At 41.1% G+C, this 24,803-nt stretch overlaps 2 protein-coding genes across 2 annotated transcripts in view; both read right to left on the bottom strand.

Annotated features, from left to right (window-relative positions):
* The window catches only part of LOC128533806 (NACHT, LRR and PYD domains-containing protein 12-like), a 605,307-nt gene that overhangs the window by 156,803 nt on the left and 423,701 nt on the right, over nt 1-24,803 (bottom strand). Inside the window, exon 16 of the mRNA XM_053508060.1 lies at nt 3,406-3,579. Coding sequence (XP_053364035.1) covers nt 3,406-3,579 — 174 coding nt within the window. The remainder of the gene's footprint in view (nt 1-3,405; nt 3,580-24,803) is intronic.
* On the bottom strand, nt 6,040-15,652 carry LOC128533820 (NLR family CARD domain-containing protein 3-like). The gene is made up of 3 exons (XM_053508079.1): nt 14,779-15,652; nt 12,793-14,568; nt 6,040-6,481 (listed from the first exon to the last, which is right to left on the bottom strand). Exons 1-3 carry the CDS (start codon nt 14,931-14,933, stop codon nt 6,283-6,285), a joined length of 2,130 nt encoding a protein of 709 aa, XP_053364054.1. The 5' UTR covers nt 14,934-15,652; the 3' UTR covers nt 6,040-6,282.

The raw sequence follows: 24,803 nt of genomic DNA, 5'->3' as shown, positions 1-24,803 counted from the left end.
CAAGAAGGATTCCCGTATAAATACGGCCTAAAATGCTTAAGGGCCGCGACGACCGCTAGCAGCTCGCGCTGCGTGACGCAGTAATTCTTCTCCGGCCCAGACAACACGCGGCTGAAGTAAGCGACAACACGCTCTTTGCCCCCGGCAACCTGAGACAGGACGGCCCCCAGCCCTACATCGCCCGCGTCCGTGTCGAGAATAAACGTACGAGCTATATCAGGATATTCGAGAACGGGCGACGTAACCAGAGCTTCCCGTAACCGAGTGAACGCACGCGCGTGCTCCCTGTCCCAACGAAACGGCTGGTTCTTTCTTGTGAGCGCATGCAGTGGGCTGGCGATCGTAGCATCCCTCACGAACCGGTGATAGTACGACGCTAACCCGAGAAAGGTGCGTAGCTGCGACACATTTGACGGCTCAGGCCAATTCTGTACCGCGGCAATTTTGGCTGGATCGGTGGCAATCCCTTGAGCGCTAATCACGTGTCCCAGAAAGACAGTTTCTTGCCTCAACAACTGGCACTTTTTGGGATTGAGCCGCAAATTCGCCCGCCGGATAGCTAGAAACACCTCCCGTAGGTTAGCTAGCGCGACCGCAAAATCCTTTGCGGGTGAATCTTTGCGCGTCACCTCGTTTAACCGCCGGTAGTCCACACAAAACCGCCACGATTCGTCCTTTTTACGCACAAGTACAACGGGTGAAGACCACGGTCCAGGTGCTGGCTCTATGACGCCCGAGTCGGCCATCTCACGCAGCTGCTGCTCGGCTATAGCTCGTTTAGCTAACGGGAGGCGTCTCGGATGTAACCGAACAGGAGCTACATTACCTGTATCGATATTGTGCTGCACCAAATCGGTATGAGTGCACTCGCGCTCATCTACTGCGAAAATATCTGCGAACTCGTGCAAAAGGAACTTCACGGCGTCGGTCTGCGTCTGATTTAGCCCCACACTGCTACGCCGCATCAGCTCGGCCCTTATTCTCGCTCGGACAGCTACCGGATGTTTACATGGCGCGTCCACCGGAAGTTCCGCCCCCCTGGTGCGTGCTACTAACCCTACCGGCTGCGCTTTGGGCACTAGCAACCTAGCTAAACCGAAACTACCACGCAGAGTCCCGTCCGCGAGATTCAGTACCGCACCCCACCTTTCCAAAATGTCTAACCCCAAGATACAATCATCCTCGATATCCGCCACAAAGAATGGGTGAAAAAGAATGATTGCACCTACTTGTATTCGCACTGTGCGACAGGCCCGTATCCTCAAATAACTCCCCGACACGGTGCGAATGTTCACGGCCGGGTCCGGCAGCACACAACCGCGCTCTCCACGCTCCAACAATCCCCCGCGCAGCAGCGAAACTGTAGAGCCGGTGTCCACGAGCGCCTGCAGCAAAACTAGTCCAGGCCACAGTCCACGTAGACCCCCGCGCGATCTCCGGCACGTCCCGACCGGAAGTTAAATCCGGCAGTTGGGGAAACAAAGATGGCTGCGGGAGGCGGGTTCCCCTCGGCGCCCCCCAAAGCTAGTTTAACGGCTGCTGGGGTACGCTGTCCTCCGGCCGGAGAACGTTGCAGCGGTAGTCTAGCGGTCTCTGGCCTCGGCGTCGTCGCGATGGGTAGCCCTGTCCCCGGCTAGGTTCACCTACCCAGCGGCCGCGAGCCACCGAAGATCGCTCGGCTCTCTCGCCGCGGTGTTCACCCAAGATGGGCTCGGCGCGCTCGACCTCGCGCAGCGCCTCGGACAGGGACGCCGGTGCCGCTAACCAGAGGTGCTCGCGAAGCCGGTACGGCCGGATTCCCCGAAGAAACGCGCGACGAGCTAGCTCTTCCTGCTGGCCGTGTCCGAAATCCGGGTAGCCCTGGCGCGCAAGAGATCGCAGGTCCATGGCGAACGCCCCCAGTGGCTCAGAGGCGCTCCGCACGTGGGTTGCCTACTCCTCGCCCGCGGCCTCGTTACGGTCCCCTGCGCCGAAGCGGAAACAGAGCGACTGCTGCAGCTTCAACCAGTCCTCCCGCTCATCAGCCCGGAGATCTTGCAACGCCCGCAGCGCGTCACCCTCCAACGAGAGGGCCACCCGGACGGCTGTTTCTGCCGGGGCCCAGCCCGCGAATTTGGCGGCTAGCTCTACTTGAGCGATGAACGCGTGGGGATCGCCGGCGCCGTTGTAGGCCGGCAGGCGCAGCTGTAGGTCGCTTCGCTGGCGGACGGGGCACGGAGCTGTAGCTTGCTCCGGCGCCGCGTCACTGGAGGAATCCTCTCCGAGGTCCAATGCCGGAACCTGGAACGCTCCGCTCCGCTCCGGTCGCCGCTCTTTGCCCGCGCTGGCCCCATCAGGGAGGGTCTTTTTCCTCCTCAGCTGCTCTGCTACTCGGCGGCCTATTTGGAGCCTCCGGATTTCCTCCGGGGTGCGCTCTAACTCGTGACTCTCCATCCCACTTCTGACACCAAATGTAGCGTTTTCACCGCTAAGAAGGGACTTGGAGAGACGAGTGAGCTTCCTTGCTGCCCAATGCAAATGGCTGGGAGTATTTTATTCTTAAGTACACAATCAACAGTCACTAAACACATATCAACAGGACACACTCTAACTCACACACACACACACCCTGGCCGAAGCCACTAACCCAACCACCTTTCCTCGACAGGGTGAACACCTAACAACCACTCCCGCAAAGCATGATGGTTATTATTCCAAACCCCACCCACGCCACAATATTGTTCAATATCTATTGCTTGATTTTAAGCCTAATCTACATGTCTTTGGACTGTAGGAGAAAACCCACCAAGTACAGAGAGAACATTTAAACTCCGAGATGGGAATCAAACCTGAACCTACAGGGCAACAGTACTAACCACGAAGCCAACGTGCCGCATACAACTTTTACAAATATCTTACAAGTTTACACATTCATACAGCTTACATAAAGAATGAAAAAATAATATCTGAGGAGTCGAGGGCAAACATTAAAAGTGTTCCTTATGTTTCCCGGAGTTGGCAACCCTAGAATTTTCACTGACTAAATAAACATTATTTCAGCTTTAAGACCAATAAAATGTTTCTCATTTGCATTTCCCTGCTGCCTTTAAACCCTACAGCTCACACGCAGTGCATTTAGTTTGTGTCCCAGGTGCAGTTTGTGTGATTAGTTACAGTGTTTTAGTAAATTTCACAGTCATTTCAGACACACTGCAGTCACATCAAGTCATGTTTTGCTCTGCAGCTTCTCACATACGTACATCTGACCCAAAGACTCTGTGACAAATCATCAGTGTGCAGTGAAAAGAAACAATCTTCCTCCTCAGGACATTGATGATCAACCTAAAACTTCTGCTTCAGTCTCACTATTAGAGAATGTGTCTTACTGAGGAGCAGGTCATGTGACTCTCAGAGAGATGATCTTACCTCAGTGTCTCCAGTTTACAGTGAGGATTCTCCAGTACAGCACAGAGACACTTCACTCCTGAGTCTCCTACTTTATTAAAGGACAGATCCAGTTCTCTCAGGTGTGAGGGGTTTGATCTCAGAGCTGAAGTCAGAGCAGCACAGCCTTCATCTGAGACACCACAATCCCACAACCTGTAAAGAGACACAATGACACACTCTTCATCACCAGGTTTCAATCTTCACTTAAGACTTACTTTAAAGCTGATGTTTGTAAAATATTATGAATTAAAGCATATAATGTAAAGTATAAATCATTAAACTTAAAAAGAATTCATATTCATGTCTTGTGTAAACCAGACTGTTTGCGAATAATATATTGTTTAATAGCTATTGCTTAATTATAAACCTAATGGAGACTAAAAAATGTCTACAATTTGGATCCATCAGGTTCTACATGTGTAAGATGTGAAATTCAGGGTAAATTAAAATTCTAAAGAAAAATTGACACATAGAGAAAGAAGCAGATTTTTTGTGCATTTCAGGACAAATCATGCAAAAAAGTTTAGTTTTTTTCCCTAACCTAGAAAGTGTAATCCACGTTGTATTGGAGCCACATAAGGGGGTTGTTTTTATAGGCCATGGGAAGGTTGTAAAGAAAAATAAAATCTCTGAGCTGTATAGATAAACCCGATATGGTTATTTTGTCTCCAAAGGACGGTCTTTTGGGTTAAGCTCTCACAAGCATGCACGGTTATGGCGCGAGGGAGCCCGGTGACCTGTCGGGTCACGAGTGCCGGCATAAAAGTGAAACAGGCAAAGGACTCGGGGTGGAGAGATGAAGATACGCCACGCTGTTATTAAGACGAGAGAGAGCGATTGTTTGTTGCATCCCATGGATTACTTTTCCCGTAGTGGATTAATCTTTGTTGGACACATTCAATACACCTCTCGATCCGTTTTCTCGTGCTCCCGGATTGTACATCTCATACTGGTGAGACTGAGCCATCTCTCCCAGCCTCCATCACACACACACACACAATAACACGGACTTTAGACATTCATACATGCACACACCCTTATACATATATTTGTATATATTTTGTAAATATTGATTTGTGGTACACCTTGATTGTTTGTTTTTCTGTGCCACTTATTGGACTTTGGATTTGTTTTGGAATTGTTGTGCCGCGTCTTTACTTGCTCCACGAAGCTCATACTACACTGGAAGTTAATTTTATTAGCCCTTATTTAGATTCTTGACCCCGTCGCAGTGTAACTAGGTTTACAATAAACGCTGAGCGTTACAACGTTAAAACCTCTTTCTGCAGATATAGAATTGAATGAGTGTGCAGGATATGGGATGTTTATTAAATGAATGCTCGTTTTATTTAAAAAACATTGGCCTTAATGGAAAATTGGTACTGTAGCATGAACAGAGCTCATGCGAATATACTTTATAAAGTATTAAACCTCCAGCCAGATATGCCCAATGTGACAGGCCAAACATCAGGCTAGTTCCAGAGTGACCATGGTTGGTAACCCGGCTTCCCCGAAAGACATCATCTCAACAACAACACACCAATCAATCAGCAATGACATGATTCTCTTCACTAGCGGTGAACCACAAAGGAGACTGAAACGTAATGCAAATAAACAAACAAAGCTTCATACCTTGCTGATAATTGGTGCTAAATTTAAAAATATACAGTAAAATTAAAGGTCTAGTAAACAATAGAAGAACTAAATTAACTTTTACACTCCAAACTGTTTGTGTGTGTGCATGTGTGTGTGCGCGCTTGTGTTTAAGTAGCGTAGTTTCATGTATTGTAGATTAGTTTGATAAATTCTGGATGAGGCATTCTCTGTGCATTGGAAGTGGCTAAATAGCTAAATTTTGGTAAACAACTAGGTTTGGATATGTGATGGATAGTAAACTCCAAGTGTCACCTATGCTTTTCATGCAGGTGAAACAACAAGGTAATTAAAAATGTCAGTGTTTGTGAGGAGAGGTTGTGTGTCTGGCTCTTTCATCCATTCTTCAGCTACCAGATCATCCGGATCAATGCTTTTGATCTCTACCAGTTCCTCAAAATATTGCTGCTTGGCATTTAACTTCTTCCAGTTAGGTCCCTTTTCTTTAGGTTTAACCTTCTTAATCACGAAAGAAAACACCATGTCACAAATATGAGAAAAATAACAAACTGCTCTCAACTCTGTCAGACTCAAATAACCAGCATTAAAACCAAAGATGGCGGTGATTCCCTAAAAGCAATGAGGTATAAAAAAACATGCACTTTGATCTCCTCCTGTTCTCAACTTCAGCTCTGTGTTACTGTACGAGTGTATTTGAGTCAGTGAGATATTCTTTATTTATGGCAAAATGTGAAATAATACAAGACTATTTAAGAGCTCTGTGAATTAACTATAAATAACAAAGACTGCAAGGTTTTAATACTGTTTGCAGATCTGACAACCCCGTTTATAGCAGCTATATGGAGACGAATGTTAACTGACAAAATAAACATTATTTCAGCTTTAAGACCAATAAAATGTTTCTCATTTGCATTTCCCTGCTGCTTTTAAACCCTACAGCTCACACACAGTGCATTTAGTTTGTGTCCCGGGTGCAGTTTGTGTGATTAGTTACAGTGTTTTAGTAAATTTCACAGTCATTTCAGACACACTGCAGTCACATCAAGTCATGTTTTGCTCTGCAGCTTCTCACATACGTACATCTGACCCAAAGACTCTGTGACAAATCATCAGTGTGCAGTGAAAAGAAACAATCTTCCTCCTCAGGACATTGATGATCAACCTAAAACTTCTGCTTCAGTCTCACTATTAGAGAATGTGTCTTACTGAGGAGCAGGTCATGTGACTCTCAGAGAGATGATCTTACCTCAGTGTCTCCAGTTTACTGTGAGGATTCTCCAGTACAGCACAGAGACACTTCACTCCTGAGTCTCCTAGTGTACTGTTGGACAGATCCAGTGTTTTCACAGTCAGACGCAGTTCTCTCAGATTGGAGGTTTCTGAGTTGAGTGCTGAGCCCAGAGCTGAACAACTTTTTACTCCAACCTTATCACACCTGATACTGAAGGAAATTAAATAATATGTAATGAAATATATATATATATATATATATATATATATATATATATATATATATATACATAAAAGTATACATATACTAAAAGTTTTAACAGATATACAAAATAGAAACACACACACTCTCACACAAACTTACTGTAGTACCAGTAAATTGCAATTTATCTAACCATATTATTAAAGATCATGAAAATCTTCAATTATTAGGCTAACTGAAAAGCACACACACACACACAAACACACACACTCGTAATACAAGGTGACACAGAATAACGGGAATTTTTTTAATGCGTACTGGTAGCCATTAGCAGGTGGTAGCACTGCGGGTTAGTGACATTTAGCAAGTAAACACTCCACCATTTTAGTAATCATGGATCAGTGGAACGGGCAATAAAATTTATTTCTTTTATCACTTCTAGTTTTATTGGATTGTAAAAAGTTCCCGTTTTTTTGTGTCACCCTGTATGAGATTGAGTCACTTAAAAAAATATATATAAACTTTTAATCTGATCATTTTGTTATTTACTGCAGCCAAAAGGCATATGAATGTCCGTGAGACTATAGTCTTTCTTGTATATCGTAACACGTGTAATGTAAACACTTTTCCTGTTATACTGAACTTTTGGCCTTATAGCACACAGTTTGACCACAAATCAGTCCCTGCCTATCTGATATCACTCAAATGAGCATGGGTTCTCTGTTTAGTCTGGTTCCTCCCAAGATTTCTTTCTTTTGTCATCTCAGGGACTTTTTCCTTGCCACGGTCACCCTCGGCTTGCTCATCAGGGACTGTTTATTATAAGTTTATTATATACTGTTAATTACAAGTGAGCAAATGTGTATTTTTTGTCTTAACTTATTTACATTTTAATTACCGTAAAAATGCTTTGCATCACTGATTTTTGTTAAAGGATCTTTATAAATAACATTTTATTAAATTGAACTTTGTTTTGCTATATTTAATTTTCTTTTAATTAATTGAATAAAATATTACATTTTGTGTATTTGTACTGTATCTCCTACTATTTTTGTCCAAATTGTACCAAATTTTACAGGTAGTATCCGTGGACCAAGCCCAAAGGAATGTCATTTTGTTTTCTGATTCATTAAAATTATTTGTCTGTGGTACTCCAACAAACATGGCGGAAAAAGTTGTATCTCTTCAATGGTCTGTAACCTTCAGATCCAACTTTGTATTCATAAGATCCTGGAGACACAGTTCAAGTTTTATACAAATTGGTTACTGAGACGATCCTGCAAACCTGAGATTTAAGTATTAAAATCTTCACAGGGGTTGAATATATTTCCATAAAAGTTGTTTTTCAGCCCCAGTGTTATGGGTCCTAACTGTCCATTGATTATAAAGGTGATACACTAAACCAGAAGTCAATCAAAGTTTCAGTACATGTTAAGATAGGTTGAAAATGTCTGACTCCTTTCAAACTTAAAACCTGAACTAGTCTTTCATCACAGTAGTCCACTGTCTCACAGTATTACAGTGAGCTGATTAATTTTGGATTTTCAAATGTATGTACAGTGGAATCTCGGATTGAGAGTAACCTGGTTTGCGAGCCTTTCGCAAGACAAGCAAAATGTTTTCATAAATTTTGTCTTTAGACGCCGAGAGTAACGTGATCACAACTGTTTTTCTCTTTAAAAGCCTCTTTTATTTTCTGTTTGTAGCTTCAAGATGGCGCCGGTGAGGTCGGCTGCCGTCACGACTGCTCCGACCCCCTTTACCCCCTTAACACCTCTGTTTAGCATCTTGCTTGCCAACGTCCAGTCACTGGAGAACAAGCTTCCAGAGAGACATTTGGGACTGCAATCTCCTCTGCTTCACAGAGACATGGCTGAACCCAGCGGTGCCGGACCACGCCATCTAGCCGGCTGAGTTCTTCTCAGTTCACCGTATGGACAGGACGCGGGACTCGGGGAAGTCAAGGGGAGGACTCGGGGAAGTCAAGGGGAGGTGGTGTGTTTAATGGTGAACAGCAGCTGGTGCAACAGCGCGAGCGTTGTTCCTCTTACACGCTCCTGCACACCCAACCTGAAACTACTGTCCATCATGTGTCGTCCTTTTTATCTACCTCGGGAGTTTACATCGGTCATAATCAGCGCTGTTTATATTCCACCACAAACGGACACGGACACTGCCTTATGCGAGCCGCATGAGGCACTCACACAACAACAATCACAACACCGGGACGCTGCGCTTATTGTGGCGGGGGACTTTAATAGTGCCAACCTCAAACGTGCAGCGCCGAACTTTCATCAACATATCACCTGCCCCACCAGGGGCGAAAGGACACTGGACCATTGTTACACTACGGTCAAGGACGGCAAAAAGACACAATCTCGTTCACCGTTTGGTAAATCCGACCATGCCGCCATCTTCCTCATGCCAAAATATAAATAAAGGCTGAAACAGGAAGATCTGGTTTAGAGGGAGGTCGCACGCTGGACGCACCAATCGGTGTCCGCGTTACAGGACACACTCGATGACGCAGACTGGGACATGTTCCGGAACAGCTCCATTGATGACATCAGCGTGTTTACGGAAGCAGTTGTGGAATTAATTGGGAAACTAGCAGATGATACAGTGGAGAAAAAGACTATCAGAACGTTTCCCAACCAGAAGCCGTGGGTGGATAAAACCATCCGGGGCGCTCTGAGATCTCGCACCGCTGCTTACAACACGGGACTTGTGTCGGGGGACATGGAACCATACAAGGCTGCGTCATATAATGTCCGGAAGGCGGTGAAAGAGGCGAAGCAGCGTTACAAGAGAAAACTAGAGTCACGAGGGGCCTGTGACAGGGACTAAGAACAATAATGGACTATAAAACACCAACAACCGGTATGACGAACGCGGACGTGACTCTGGCAGACGAGCTGAACACTTTCTATGCTTGCTTCGAGGCTGCAGCTAAAGACGCTAGCGATGCTAATGCTAGCGGCGCTAACGGCTGCAGACAGGAAGACACTGCCAGCACCGCAAGAGCATCATATCCGAGCATGACGTGAGGAGAGTCTTCAAGAGAGTGAACACCAGGAAAGCAGCAGGACCAGACGGCATCTCAGGCCGTATCCTCAGAGCCTGCGCAGACCAGCTAGCACCTGTGTTCACAAAGATATTCAACCTCTTTTTAGCTCAGTCAGTGATCCCCACATGCTTCAAAGAGTCCCTCATTGTTCCGGTTCCAAAGAAACCTCAACCTGCTTCTCTTAATGACTATCGCCCTGTAGCCCTCACCTCAGTAGTGATGAAGTGCTTTGAGCAGCTGGTCAAGGACTTCATTATTTCTTCATTACCAGACACACTGGACCCACTACAGGTCGCTTACCGTCCAAACCGTTCAACTGACAATGCCATCTCTCATCTCCTCCACACATCACTTACTCACTTGAACACTAGAAGGGAAGAATTATGTTAAAATGCTCTTCATCGACTACAGCTCTGCATTTAATACCATAATTCCCTCCACACTCACCACCAAACTGGAGCACCTGTGACTCAGCTCATCTCTGTGTCAGTGGATCTCCAATTTTCTAACTGGCAGACCACAGGCAGTAAGGATGGGCGGACATGTCTCAGCCTCCATCACTCTCAGCACTGGAGCTCCCCAGGGGTGTGTTCTGAGCCCCCTGCTGTACTCTTTGTACACATATGACTGTGTGGCCACTACCAGCTCCACCACCATTATTAAGTTTGCTGACGACAACGTCGTGGTGGGCCTGATCTTTGATAACAACGAGACGGCCTACCTGAAGTAGATTAGGGATCTGGAGAAATGGTGCCAGAGGAACAACCTCCTTCTAAACATCAGTAAGACAAAGGAGCTGATAGTGGACTTCAGCACTAAGCAGGAGAGAAACTACCAGACCCCCGTCATCAACGAGAGCCCAGTGGACACGAGAGTGGACAGCTTCAAATACCTTGGTGTTCACATCACGCAGGACCTGTCATGGTCATGTCACAGCAACACTGTGGTGAAAAAGGCCCGGCAGCGTCTCTACCACCTCAGACGCATGAGAGACTTCAGACTGCCCTCCAAGGTGCTCAGGAACTTTTACTACTGCACCATAGAGAGCATCCTGATGGGAAACATCTCAACCTGGTTCGTAAACAGCACCATGCAGGACAGACGAGCTCTACAGAGGGTGGTGCAATCAGCAGAGCGCACCATCCGCACCGAGTTCCCTGACCTGCACTCGATTTACAGCAAGCGGTGCTGGACCAAGGCCAGGAAGATCGTGAAGGACCTCAGCTTTCCCAACAAAGGACTGTTCTCTCTGTTGAGGTCAGAAAAGCGATTCCGCTTCCTGAAGGCCAACACAGGGAGACTGAGTAGGAGCTTCTTCCCGCAAGCGATACGGTCTCTCAACCACAACACCACACAGTACTGACCCACACCTATGGTTTTTATACTTACTTTGGACATTCTGGACATTCGTTTACACTAGTGGCCACTGCACAACTACACTTCGTGGTCATTAGTCAAATCACTCTATCACAAGCCACTTTAAATAAATAACTTTTAAGCATATTTGCACTGCACAAGACACTTTAAATATGTGGATTGTACATCCCTGTACAGCTGTTTCTTTTGTTCTATATATTTTTTTAAATTTATTTTTTAACATTTATTTGTTATTCATAGTCTTTTATTTTAAGGTCACAAGCACTGCATATCGTACTGTGTATGACTGTGTATGTGACAGATAAAATTGGAATTTGTATGTGTGTGCTCGCGCGGGGTGGGTATGAGTGTGTGCTCGCGCGGGGTGGGTATGAGTGTGTGCTTGCGGGAGGCGGTGTATGAGTGTGGGTATGTGTGTATGTGTGTTTGATCGTGCTGGGGTGTGTCTCCTACAAAGCAACCCCCCCCACACACACACACACTTCCTCCTCTCTCTGGTCTCCATCACTGCAGCTAGGATTCTTTTTGTAGTAAAGTGAGTTTATTGTTTACCTATCCACTAGATGGCAGTAGAGAATAATGGTAAGGATTTGCCTGTGCAAAAGGATTGGAGAACAAGCAGCTGACCGTGGGAAGCAGAGACCATGTGTGTCAGTCATTTTTGTTATAACTATTTCATGCCTTTCTGTTGTTGTCAATAAAGGCATACGTTACAGAACTGTCGGCTCGGCATTACTAGACTTTTCAAAGGTAAAGTGCAAGTTAATTTGTTTTATTTTAATTTTATATTTTGTATTAATTATTTTTATAAGAATATTTTTGGGCTGTGGAATGAATCATCTGAGTTTCCATTATTTCCTATTAGCTTTGATATATGAGTGTTTTGATATACAAGCACACTTCTGTAACAAATTATGCTCGCAATCCAAGCATAATCCACTGTTCCTTCCTTAGAAATTTTCCTTTTGCGCCCATGTTGTCTGATATTTTGTCATTCTGTCATCCTGGAGAAGCTACATAAAAGTCTTCTCACATCTCCTCCTACAAACTATGTCCAAATTGAGCTAATTTCCAAGTAAGAAGCATCTATAGACCAAGCCCAACTAAAACTATCACTTTGTTTTTCACCCAAATGAGTCTCAAACACTAAACAGGAAGTTGGTATTGCATTTGTAATTATTGCATTCGTAAGTGCAAATTGAAAGAGCACCACATGGTGGTACTATTGCAACTTTGTAATTGCCAAAACAATGCACCAAATATTCAACATAAAACCACATAACTTTTTAATAATTTTAAGATAGTGAATCATTACTGTATTGTTTTTCTCCTTAAATGAAATTAGCTGGCTTCCACATATCTACTAAATACCCTTCAGTCTTATGTCCTACTAGCATGGGATTATTATTATCTGGCAACCTCTTATCATTTGGAAATTACCCCACCCCATCCGCTTCCTTGAAAATACTTTTAAAGCACTCCAATGCAGCCTCTATTATTCGCAGAAAATGGATAAAAAGGTGCGCACGAAAAAAAACCTTGAAAAAATGATACATGACCTTTCCAAATTCTGGTCAAAGCACAGACATGCTGATTCGTAGGGACTGACATCACAGGACCTCTGTGTTTGGCAAAATATGGAAGGTCATTTGCAGGGGAATTTTTACTTTACAAATTACAGACATACGGGATTAAGATCACAGGCAACTTCATTTGTTTGTGTATTTGCTTTAAAATAATTTTGTTCTTATTTTATGTGAATTTTATTTTTAATGTATTTGCAGTAACTCCACCCTGAATCATGTTGAGGTCAAAACATCCCACAGCAAAAATTTGACACTGTAACAGTAAAGCAGTTATATTCAGCTTTACCTACGTTGCTTTCCTGGATGCTTCAATCACAGGCATCAGCTTCAGAAGAACATCATCTGTTATCTTATCTGGACTGATATATTTATTCAGGTCAAATTCCTCCAGATCCTGTGCTGATGTCAGTAACACAAACACCAGAGCAGACAACTGTGATAAAGAGAGTTCACTTTGTTTTCCAGATTTCAGGTAGCGTTGGATTTCCTCCTCTAGAGAATTATCACCCAGTTCATTCAGACAGTGGAACAGATTGATGGATTTCTCTGTAGAACGCTCCCAACTGATCTTCTGCGTAATGTACTGAACTGTTTCCTGTGTGCTCTGGGAGCTACTTCCTGTCTGTGTTACTAAGACCTGTAAGAGTTTTTCATTGGACTCCAGTGAGAGACCCAGAAGAAAGCGAAGGAAAAGATCCAGATGTCCAGTCTGACTTTTTAAAGCTTCATCCACAGCACACTTGTGAAAAACTAAAACTGTAATTTCTTCCTTTTTCTGTTTTGAAGCTCGACTTTTTTTAAGAACATTTTTATTGTCTATCCTGAACATCAGGTGCACATACAGAGCTGCGAGGTGTTCCTGAATGCTCAGATGAACAAAGCAGTACACTTTACTCTGGTGAAGCCCAAACTCCTCTCTGAAGATCTGCGTACACACACCTGAGTACACTGCTGCTTCTCTCACATCAATGCCACACTCTCTCAGGTCTTCCTCATAAAAGATCAGGTTCCCTTTCTCCAGCTGCTCAAAAGCCAGTTTTCCCAGTTTAAGAAGCATTTCTTCATCACTCTCCTGCTTCTTTGAGTACTTTTCTCTTTTGATGTTTATCTGAATGATGAGGAAGTGTGTGTACATTTGAGTCAGAGTCTTGGGGATCTCTCCTCTCTCTGCTTCACACAAGAATTTCTCTAGAACAGCGGCTGAAATCCAGCAGAAGACTGGGATGTGACACATGATGTAGAGGCTTCTTAATGACTTCAGGTGTGTGATGATGTTATTGGCCAGGCTCTGATCACTGATCCTCTTCCTGAAGTACTCCTCCTTCTGTGGGTCATTGAACCCTCGTACCTCTGTGACTCGATGGACACACTCAGAGGGGATTTGATCAGCTGCTGCAGGTCGGGAGGTGATCCAGATGAGAGCAGAGGGAAGCAGATTCCCTTTGATCAGGTTTATCAGCAGCACGGGAACTGATACAGATTCAGTTACATCACACACTCTTACTGTGTTCTGGAAATCTAGAGGAAAACGACACTCGTCCAATCCATCAAAAATAAACAGAACTTTTTCCCAAATGGACATTACAGTTTCTTTAAAAAAGATATGAAGGAGCTCCATCAGACTCAGTTTCTGGTCCTCCATCAAATTCAGCTCTCTGAAAGGAAGTGGAAATATGAGGTGGACGTCCTGATTTGCTTTCCCTTCAGCCCAGTCCACAATGAACTTCTGCACAGAGACAGTTTTTCCGATGCCAGTGACTCCCTTCGTCAGCACAGATCTGATGTCTTCGTCTTTTTCAGATAAGGGCTTAAAAATGTCATTGCATTTGATTAATGTTTCCTCTGTTGTTGTTCCCCTGGACGCTGCTTCGATCTGTCTCACCTCATGTTCATTATTGACGTCTCCACTGTCTCCCTCTGTGATGTAGAGCTCTGTGTAAATTTCATTCAGGAGTGTTTGTGTTCCCAGGTTTATCATCACTCCATTCAAGAACTGAAACTTCTTCATCAGATTTAATTTGAACTTTTTCTGGAATTCATTTACAGCAGCAGATTCTGGGTCGTGCCTGTGAGATGGTGAAGTACAATGTGGTGAGACATGGGGTCCAATAATTAATCTTTAAGATCTATTTTGTCTGACCATTTTCACTGATAGCTCTTTATAATGTTCTTACTATGTGTTTATTTTTTTCTATAGTTTTCTACAATCTAATCACTCTGTAGTTAATAACACCAGTGTGTCAGTGTCACAGTCATGTTGTTGGATTTGATCTTACCCTGTATCTGTGATGATGTTCTTTCCTGTTTTGTCTCCTGCCTTCTGTATATCACTGTGAACAAAAATTGTTGTGATAATTTTACTATAAACATCAGCCTTGAAGGCATAGTTTGGGAGTTTTCGAGTCAGAATGAATTCAGAATTGAGGTGCATATAAGTACATTACAATAAGTCTTTATAACTTTTCCTGCTCTGCACACTGCTCAGGACGTTTGTCACCCAGATAGTGAGTTTAGTGTAAATAAAGTAGGGCTAAATTCCACAACCCTCATTCCGTGCAAAAATGCATTTCAAAGTTCAGCTGAGACTTGTATGAAACTTGTTAATTTTATCTTGCTACATGGACAGATAATTTTACTTGTTTTAAGAACTTCACTCAACACTAGTTGAATTATCTGTCCAGGAAGAAAGAAATTTTTAAATTACAAGAAATCTTTATTTAATTTAAATGTATTTTCTTTTAGTTCATTAGTGTTTTTATGTAATTCTAATGATTATGGTGAAAAAACGTGTTTAATTTTTTGTTGCTCAAAATATGCATCAAAACTGCTGATGTGCAACACCCGCCAGTAGTAATGGGAAGTTTGGATTATTTTAGTGACTCGATTCTTTGAATCTCATTCATCAAAATTAACGAATCTTTTTTAAGTTAATTAGTTTTCTAGATGTAGATCTTTTGATCAGAAATAAAATAAAATGTTACATTTTTAATAAACAGACCCCCAACACGTCTACATACACAAATTTTGGCTATAGTTCCAGTAATGAATCTATTACAATGCAGGACATATTATGATAAACAGAATGAGCAGCTCACCTCTCATATCTTCTGGTCCGAAGCGTTTCTAAACCTACGGTTTTGCGATGCTTTGTGCGAGCGCACCCAGTAGAAAATGAATGAATCACTCTGCAAGACTATTTGTTTTTCTGAGTCACGTTAAAGACTCATTCAAAAAGAAATAAATCGTTCATGAATGACCCATTACTACCCGGTGGCACACCTTATTGAGCTTTTCAACCCAGATTTCATTCAGGTTGACAGCTGACTTTACGCTCCAATACACGTGATGAAAGGATGACAGCACACGAACACAGATGGCATTTTTGTTTTGCTGCAGGTGGATAATTTAAGTTCAGATTTTTATTTTATAAATACGAGGAGAACTCAAATAGACATTGAGTATTTTATTTGAAAGTTACCTTCAACCCAGTGTCCATTTCTTTTTCTGAATTAAAAATATTTTTGTTGCATGCAAAAATTAAAATTTAGTTTCCTCTGTAGCAGTTCATTGATTTCATAAATGCAACACACTATAACAGAATAAAGGCAAAAAACGATATATGCAGTATTATCTTCATTTTAGATGTTAAAAGGGTTTTGTGGCTCCCAGTGTTTTCTTTTCTACGGAAACGGGTCCAAATGGCTCTCTGTGTATTTAAGGTTGCCGACCCCTGATCTAGATGAATTTCCCTTTAACTGTGACTTCAGCAGTGACATTAACAGTGAGGAGACGTTACCTGTGTAGAGGTGAGGAGTCTCCAGCTTTAAAATCAATAGGCTGATGCATAGACCCATCACTCTTCATGGAGATACAGCTGGGTGCTGCTGATTCTGATCTCTCTCCCTGGAGTTTACTGCACAACATCATTTGAAGTTGTTAATTTAATGAGAGATAAATTTTACTTGCAGTGAACAAAATAAATTTCATGGTGTGTATTATTTTGTCAATAATAATGAAACACTTTACTGTTTACAATTTTAAATGACTTATTTCATATATGCTCAGTTAGTAATTTGGATATGAATATTTAATGACTGAAATGCCAAGGTATGATAGGTTACCGATTATTAGAGGGTGGGGACACATTATCAGTGTCCAGATCAGGGGTCTCCATCTTTGAATATTAGTAAAGTATACACAAACTAGCAGTTGAGATCCTGACGTGTCTGATCTCAGTGGATTACACTCCTGAAAAACACAAAAACAGATAGATAGATAGATAGATAGATAGATAGATAGATAGATAGATAGATAGAGAGAGAGAGATAGAGAGAGAGAGAGAAAGTGAGAGAGAGTACTTTATTAACCCCAAAAGGGAATTGCAGCGTTACAGTATCCAGTTCACATATTATACAACAAGTGAGCAAACAGGCAAGAATTGCAGTGAGGAAAAAGGAAAAGTTAAAAACCACTTCTATGTACACAAGCATAATGATTGTACAGGTGTGATCAAAACTGTACATAAGTAGTAATAGAGAGAATGAACCAGCAAGAATATAAACAGCAAATACAAATAAAATAGAGGATGCAATAAATGAAGGATGTGACTATACTGCAAAGAAGACAATAAAAAATGTAGAAGGAAATTTTTTAAAATATTCTTATATTGTGAGTCTTCTAAAACTTGGCTTAACTCTACTAAACTCAACGTGACAAAAACACAATGAATCATGTGCTGCTCTTGGACACCCAGAAGGTGTTATGAAGGCTGGAGATAAGAAAGTCCGGCCCTAGGTGAAAAAGTAATTGCCACTAAACTCAATAATTGGTTGTGCCACACTTAACATGCTTCACTTTGTCAGACAGGTTTTATTTACATGATTTCTTGATTTAACAGGTCTGGCAGTAATCAGGCCTGGGTGTGACAAGAGAAATTTAACTCAGCTTTCCCAAAATTACAGTTCATTTATGATTTAGCATAAATTTGCACCTCTAGGGTCCGAGTTCGATTCCCGGCCAGGCTTAATTCCTGTCTCTGTGTGCATGGAGTTTGTATGTTCTCCCCGTGCTTGGTGGGTTTCCTCCGGGTACTCCGGTTTCCTCCCACAGTCCAAAGACATGTAGGTTAGGTTGATTGGCGTTCACAAATTGCCTGTAGTGTGTGAATGAGTGTGTGAGTAAGTGTATGTGTGTGCCCCACGATGGATTGGCACCCTGTTCAGGGTGTACCCCGCCTTATGCCATAAGCCTCCTGGATAAACAGGATAAAGCTGTATAGAAGATGAGTGAGTGACACATTCCATACAAACTTAAATAATACTTTTGATTGTGTAAAGCTGCTTTGCGACAATGACAACTGTTTAAAGCGCTATACAAATAAAACTGAATTAAATGTAAGCTTTAAAGTCTGTTGTAAAAAGTGGGGGCTACATGTCCTGCAGAGGGCGCACTTTTATATTAAATATCATTACTTTTTAAATGTATTTCTATTATTAATAGTAATATTTATTTTTACTTACATTAAATTTGTTCTTGGAGGCAATATTAAACAAAACCATTGCAGTCAGATGTACAGTGTTGTTCCAGAGTTACAGTACAGCTGATTTTCATTATAATCTTTAATTATTAAAACTACTGTAAATACAACACATTATGTCGCTGTCAGGGGAAACCGCTAGAGGGCGCCTTGCAACTATCGACTCTGTTTCATGTTTTGTGTTTTTTTTTTTTTTTTACAGTTAATTTCCCAGAATACACTGCACTTGGGTCACGCATCTGTTGTTTAGTTTCATGAAAAGTTTGTTTGTCACCCGATTATTTTGTTTAGGTTGTTGGTGTTTGTTTATAATTAAACGTCAGTAACTTACAGACGTAATTCAGATTTCCTACATCTGTGTTTTACACGAGTTTTAGTCAAGTAGGCTTTTATTGTCGTTCCAGCCATATACAGTTCAGTACTTTCCTTGATATAAGAACGTTATATTTTAACTTTTCCAACACTCCCAGAAACTGAAGTCGCAGCTGAAACACTTTCACTTTCGATGGCTGTGTTCCATTCCCAAGTGTACTTCAGAGGGTGCTCCCTGCATTCCCTCCGTTTGCAGGTCATATCAGTTAAAGGAACTTATGGTAAACACTTGATATCTGTCTAAACAGTTTCTCTCCCTGCGGTTTGGAATCACACTTAACATGGCTGAACAGCCTGTTTAGTGCACTTCGCAGGGAACTTATGGTCGATCGGAACACACCCCTATCGAGGACGGTTTGTTCGTCACCCGTTTATTTTGTTCAAGATTATTTGTGTTAATTATTAAACGTCTTAACCTTCCTCTTGTGTTAGGGTCAGCACCGACCCGTTTTACTTTTTAAATGTATAAAACTAAAACCTAATTTTGTTTATTGCATCAAGGCTTTTTGACTTTGTCAGGAATCTGTATTTAATTAAAATAAAACAAACAAAAAAAACATTTGTACTAAATTATAAAAAGCTCTGGTCAAAATTATTACCTTTGTGTTGTTGGTTTAAAAGTGAAATTCACAATAAATAAAAATTCTACAGAAAAACTGACAAAAAGAAAGAGTCAGATATGCTGAGGTTCTTGGGCATTTCAGGAAGGATCATCCAAAAAAAAATAAAAAATACTTCTGGAATAATATCTTTGGCTGTGGTTTGGAGTTTGGAGATTTTTTAACATTATTTTAATCATATCTGTACAGAGCTTGTGGACTTGATGTGTAAGGTTTTCTGATATGTCTCTCTATAACTTACATCTTAATGTCTTTTCTTCTTCTGGGGTATGAGACGTACTGTATGTGACAGGGCACCGAGCCAAAAGCTTAAATATGCTCTTTGCTGATAACTAACCAAGAACTTCAGACACATCATGCGTACATGTTTGTCCCTCTCTCCCAGTATAAGTGTATGGAGGTGCGGCGGATGCATCGTGCAATAACTGTTTGTCTTTTAACTTGTATTAAACTCAACAATTTGGAGGATCATTTTAAATTACAATTGGGGGAGCCTTACAATTTGGGGGCTCATCTGCAATTTTTCTTCAAGGAAATTAATTTAGCTATTTATTTAAATTGATTTGATAATTTGCTATTTTTCTTCCTTTGTCAGGGAAGTTTCAAGCATCACTGTATTTTAATGAAATTTAATTAGGTGTTATATGGAGTTTAAAAAATAACTTTCTTATGTAAATTAGCTTTTTTGTCCCAGTCATATTTTAAACAAGCTTTCATGCGGATTTCATTCTATAAGGAAGGTAAATTAAAAGTTTAGCGTTTTCTTTTCTTCAGCCAAGCAAGCTTTGTTCACGTCTTAGAGTTAATTAATTCTGTGGTATTTTAAAAAAATACCTCCACCATGGTTTAAATATATTTGTTCTGTCTTGCGTCACATTTTAATTTGACTTCCTAAAATAAAATGGCTGTGGCAAATGTGTGTGATTGTGGAAAATTTGGTTTAAAATATTTTTTTAATTTAATGGTAGCTCTTTCCTTAGCACAAAACAAAAGAGAGCTCTGCCCCAACCTTCAGGGGTTGAGCTAGTGGAATTTGGGAAGGTTGAGTACCCTGTGAAAAGTTTTTTAGAAAATGGACAAAGAGGACGAGGAAGTAATGAGTCGGCCTTACCGGTTTCAATGAATCAGTCCGGGAGCATGATGATAGAAAATGTCTGTCCTGTAAATCTGTCCTGATGGTGAATAATCCTAACTTCAGGAAATCCTCAACAAAACCGAGTTCACAGTCCAAGAAAGTAGAAACCTTTGACAGAATGGCTTCCAAGATTTCTCTCGCAAACTTAGTTTGCAGTCTTGAGTGCAGGTTAAAATTTGCAGTCTAAGTAAACATCCGCGCGTGTGCGTGCGTGTGTGTGTGTAAGAAAGATAACACATGTGCCACACCCTCCTCCCCTATGTGTTCAATGATTCGTTCCACAACCCAAAAATATCCATATAAAAATGATTAATAGAAAATTTGAAGTAAAAATAAAACTAATTTACCTTTTCTTCATTTTCTTATGGAGAAGATTTAAAGGAAAACTAATTGACCTTTTCTTTATTTCTTATGGAGAAGATTTAAAGGTGCAGAGATGACATTTCACTATGAGATTCATTTTCTTAAGTGCGTTGTGGTTTTTGGCCACATGATGAAAGAGCTGGGAAAGGAGACAGATTTAGTCAAGTGAATTGGTGTGCTTTATATTGTATATTTAAGTCTAAGGTGTATAGGACTTAATTCGTCCCTGATTTATGAACAAATTCTTATTCGAAAACTTATGAACATGCTTGTGGAATGGAACTCATTTGTAAGTAGGGAACTACCTGTACCTAGGAATGTATTCTGGCAAGAGACTGAAAAAAAATGCATATAAGGAAAATTAAAGAGACATGTAAGAATAACAATAACATAGTAGGATGACTAACAGGACAGATGTGGGGAGCTAACAGAGCCATATTAACATGCATATATTGTGCACTCATGAGAGCTACCATAGAGTATGGCTGCATAGTATTCATGTCTGCACCAGATTCTAACCTAAAACAGATCGGCATAATGCAATCTCAAACCCAGCATGTTGTGGGGTCCTTAAAACGTCCCCCAGTAGCAAACAGGTAGAAGTGGGAGAAATGCCATTAATAATCAGAAGAGTAAAGATAATGTTGGCATACTGGATATATATATATATATATATATATATATATATATATATATACAAAATGAAGCATAATTTTATTATTTTGTTATTAGTATTGTTAATATTATTTTATTGTTTACTCTTTTTCAGCTATGTTACAACCTCCAAAATGCTAAGAGTTAAAACTGCCAACTCTCACACACTTTGTTTAAGATTCATAAACTCTCTGCTCTCATACATTCTCTTCGTTTCACAGCTCTTGCATGACTGTTGCAATCTGATTTGATTGGTCTTCTGAATATAAAAATACTGATATTTTATTTTTGCCCTACTAAATACATGCTTCCCTTAATTTAGCTGCTGGAGAGCATGTAGGTGATTTGGCTGGTATGTAAGTTAGTTCTGATTTCTTTTTTTTTTTTTTGAGTAAATATTTCAAATGTCAGTTGTACACACTATGCAGGTGGTATCTGTTAGACAAAATGGCTGGGCATGCGGCGTGGGGACATCATGTGTGTGTAAAAAAATGCCCTTATTTCCAGAACTTCATTCCAAGATGTAGTTAGATAGCCTTACTGTGTTAAATACCAGGTAAAATATTAAGCTCATAACAAACAGTCCAATGGTACAGATGTGGCCATTAAGACTGCGCGTGTTTTCCCACGAGATGCCGCAATTTGGCGCATGGCGTGCCGTGACTTGCCGCAAGCAACATTTGGGAATTTAAATAAATGTGTTGTGCTTCACTGAATATCCGCCAGATGGCGCATGGAAGGACTTTATGAAAGACATGGCATTGCCTCAGTTTAAATGGTCTTAAATTAAACTTTAATTAATCTTATTTAAAACGTAAAAATGTGTCGCCATCATCAGAAGACATGAATGAACAATATATTATATTATATATTATAATTTTTATATATATGTATAACACACATCCCAGATAGCACACACACGTCGCAGAGACGTCTATGCGACGTCGTCTTTTTTCATCCGGCAGATGTCTGGCAGAGGGCGTTTGCTCATCTGGCAGACGTCGCCGAGACAGTTGATTTTCACTTGGCTCGGGTACAGAAGGGGAGGGGTGTTGGGTACAGAAGGGGAGGGGTGTTGGGTACAGAAGGGGAGTGGTGCTGGTCATCATCATCCCTGACCCTGAGGTTGCTGGATCCAGACTCTCTGTCCCTGACCGTAATGTTAGAGCTGTCAGAGCCTGTGGAACTGTAATTTCCCCTCACACAAAAGGCATAATCTGCTAATTTGAAGAATTTCACAGCATCTGCTTTTAAAGCTTTTTCTTCTTGTCGCATAAATCAGCTCCACCTTTTCTTTTTTTTTATTTTCATCCATGGCAATTATTTATTCTTTGCTGTATCGAGAAATGATCCATATCTCTCCCTCTGTAAATTAAAAGTAAAAGGGGGCGTGGTTTCAGAACATGTATGGAATACGATTACAATACATTCACATGCACACAAACTGTGCCGCTTTGGGCCGGATAGCTGGGAAAAAAGAGCTCAGAGCCAACAATAGCGTTCAGCACAAACCTTTATCAGCCTTTTTCAGCGTCACAAAATTATAATACAAAACATACAGTAAAAGTAAAGAAAAGGGTAAAACAAAAGAGCGTTTCGGTGGGGAGCAGCACAGCTGAGCTCCTGCTCCGTTCTCTCCTCCTCACACACACACACCTCCTCACGCGCACACTTCCCCAGCGGACACGCGCAGCAACTCATAAAGGGCAACATACTGTACATACATGATGTGATATACAACATAGTGGTAACATAGTTACAAAACACTCGCACTTTATCGGCGGCGCCCGTATGATTAACGCACTCATCTATCTGCGTAAAAAAGAGATGCAATATTATAGTTTCCGCCATTTTTAAAATAAATTTACGTATTAACTGGGCCGGGCCACATTGACCAGCGGCCCACCGGGAGAACGCCCGGGGCTCCAGACGGCCAGTCCGCCACTGACTAGCACGTTGTTGCTAGCTGTAGCGGCGGTCCGCGGCGCGGAGCAGGTATTCAGGGAAACTAATCGATGTTAAAGGATCAGCCAATAGGCGCGCAGGTCCAACCCACTGGCGCTGATTGACAGAACGACTCATTCTGCTGAAAAGTCGCATTATGAAATAAATAGGCCATCGTGAAAAACGGGATTTTGAAATAAAAACTGACTTTGAAAAAATGACATTTTGAAATAAAAACAGCATGAATTAAATAAAATGCCTCTGCAATAATCTCTTTTATTGGGAAAAATAAATTGCAGAGTGCAATATATTTCACAATAATAAGCTTTTTTCAAAATATATTCCATTATTTCACAATATCATTCTCATATTACATGTATGTGTCTTATTTATTCATAGTTATTTATTTCATCATGTCCTATTTATTTATTTAATTTTGAATTTTGGAGTTCCATAGTAAAGCAGTTCATGTTAAACAGCAAAAACACCATGGAAATACCAGGTATGTAATGTTCACTTATGTCTTCAGTTGAACAGGAACTGCTCTTTAAGAGTGGCACAAAGATGTATTACTGTGTATAGGGTGTAAGAGTGGCTTTTACAAACATAACACCCTTTTTCATTGTATTTTGCACGGCCATATTTATGCCATAAATGTGCCTCCTGTGTATGGGATCATCTGTGTCCCTCTTCACTCAATCCTGGACATTTTCTTTGTGAGTGAGTTGGTGATGTTTAGGGTGTAAGAGTGAGTTTTTTTTTTCCTGTCAGTTAACTATATTCTAAATAAACTACAAACAAAAAAATAGATGTTTAGTTTGCCCTCAAAGTATTTTCTTGTATCACTTCCCTCTGTCACATATCTGACTGAAAGACTCATTATGCAGCTCATTATACGAGTCTTTGTCGTCTGTGGTGTGAATTACAGCATTATTCATGATCATTCACGCCTCCTCGCATGAGGCTTTTTTAAACAAAAAGTGTTTTACAAAAATGTAAATGAACATATTGTTTTCTGTGAATAAGTGAACAGGATGATTGTCACATCATTTTGAAGCAAAAACTATTGACTACAAGATCCAGTTCACAAAAGTCTTGTACACAAATTTTATGCTGCTCAGTTCGCGTGTGCACTCGTATAGTCAACATCCGTGCACGCGTGTAACGTTTACTATAACACTGTGACCACCAGAGGTGGGTGGAGTAGCCAAAAAATTACTCAAGTAATAGTAGCTGTACTTTAATATAAAGTAGATGTAAAAAGTAGTCATCCAAAATATTAATCAAGTAAGGGTAAAAAAGTATTAGGTGAAATGATACTCAAGTTACTTAAGTACTGAGTAACTGTTTCAATCGCAATTTCCACATTTCTTTTTTTTTTTTTTTAAATTATACAAACCGGATTCCAAAAAAGTTGGGACACTATACAAATCGTGAATAAAAACTTAATGCAATGATGTGGACGTGCCAACTTCTAATATTTTATTCAGAATAGAACATAAATCACGGAACAAAAGTTTAAACTGAGAAAATGTATCATTTTAAGGGAAAAATATGTTGATTCAAAATTTCATGGTGTCAACAAATCCCAAAAAAGTTGGGACAAGAAGCAATAAGAGGCTGGAAAAAGTAAATTTAAGCATAACGAGGAGCTGGAAGACCAATTAACACTAATTA

This window comes from Clarias gariepinus, chromosome 12 (genome assembly GCF_024256425.1).
Source record: "Clarias gariepinus isolate MV-2021 ecotype Netherlands chromosome 12, CGAR_prim_01v2, whole genome shotgun sequence".
NCBI lineage: Eukaryota > Metazoa > Chordata > Actinopteri > Siluriformes > Clariidae > Clarias > Clarias gariepinus.
The sequence above is the reverse complement of the archived record's forward strand: the minus strand, read 5'-3'. Positions and strand labels throughout refer to the sequence as shown.

What these genes read in the sequence shown, in the direction of transcription:
- LOC128533820 (XM_053508079.1), bottom strand. Translation starts at nt 14,933, where the DNA reads ATGCACCTCAATTCTGAATTCATTCTGACTCGAAAACTCCCAAACTAT. An exon ending in AACATCATCACAGATACAGG is followed by an intron (nt 14,569 to 14,778) that starts GTAAGATCAAAT and finishes ACCATCTCACAG; the next exon opens with GCACGACCCAGAATCTGCTG. An exon ending in GAAGCATCCAGGAAAGCAAC is followed by an intron (nt 6,482 to 12,792) that starts GTAGGTAAAGCT and finishes AATTTCCTTCAG; the next exon opens with TATCAGGTGTGATAAGGTTG.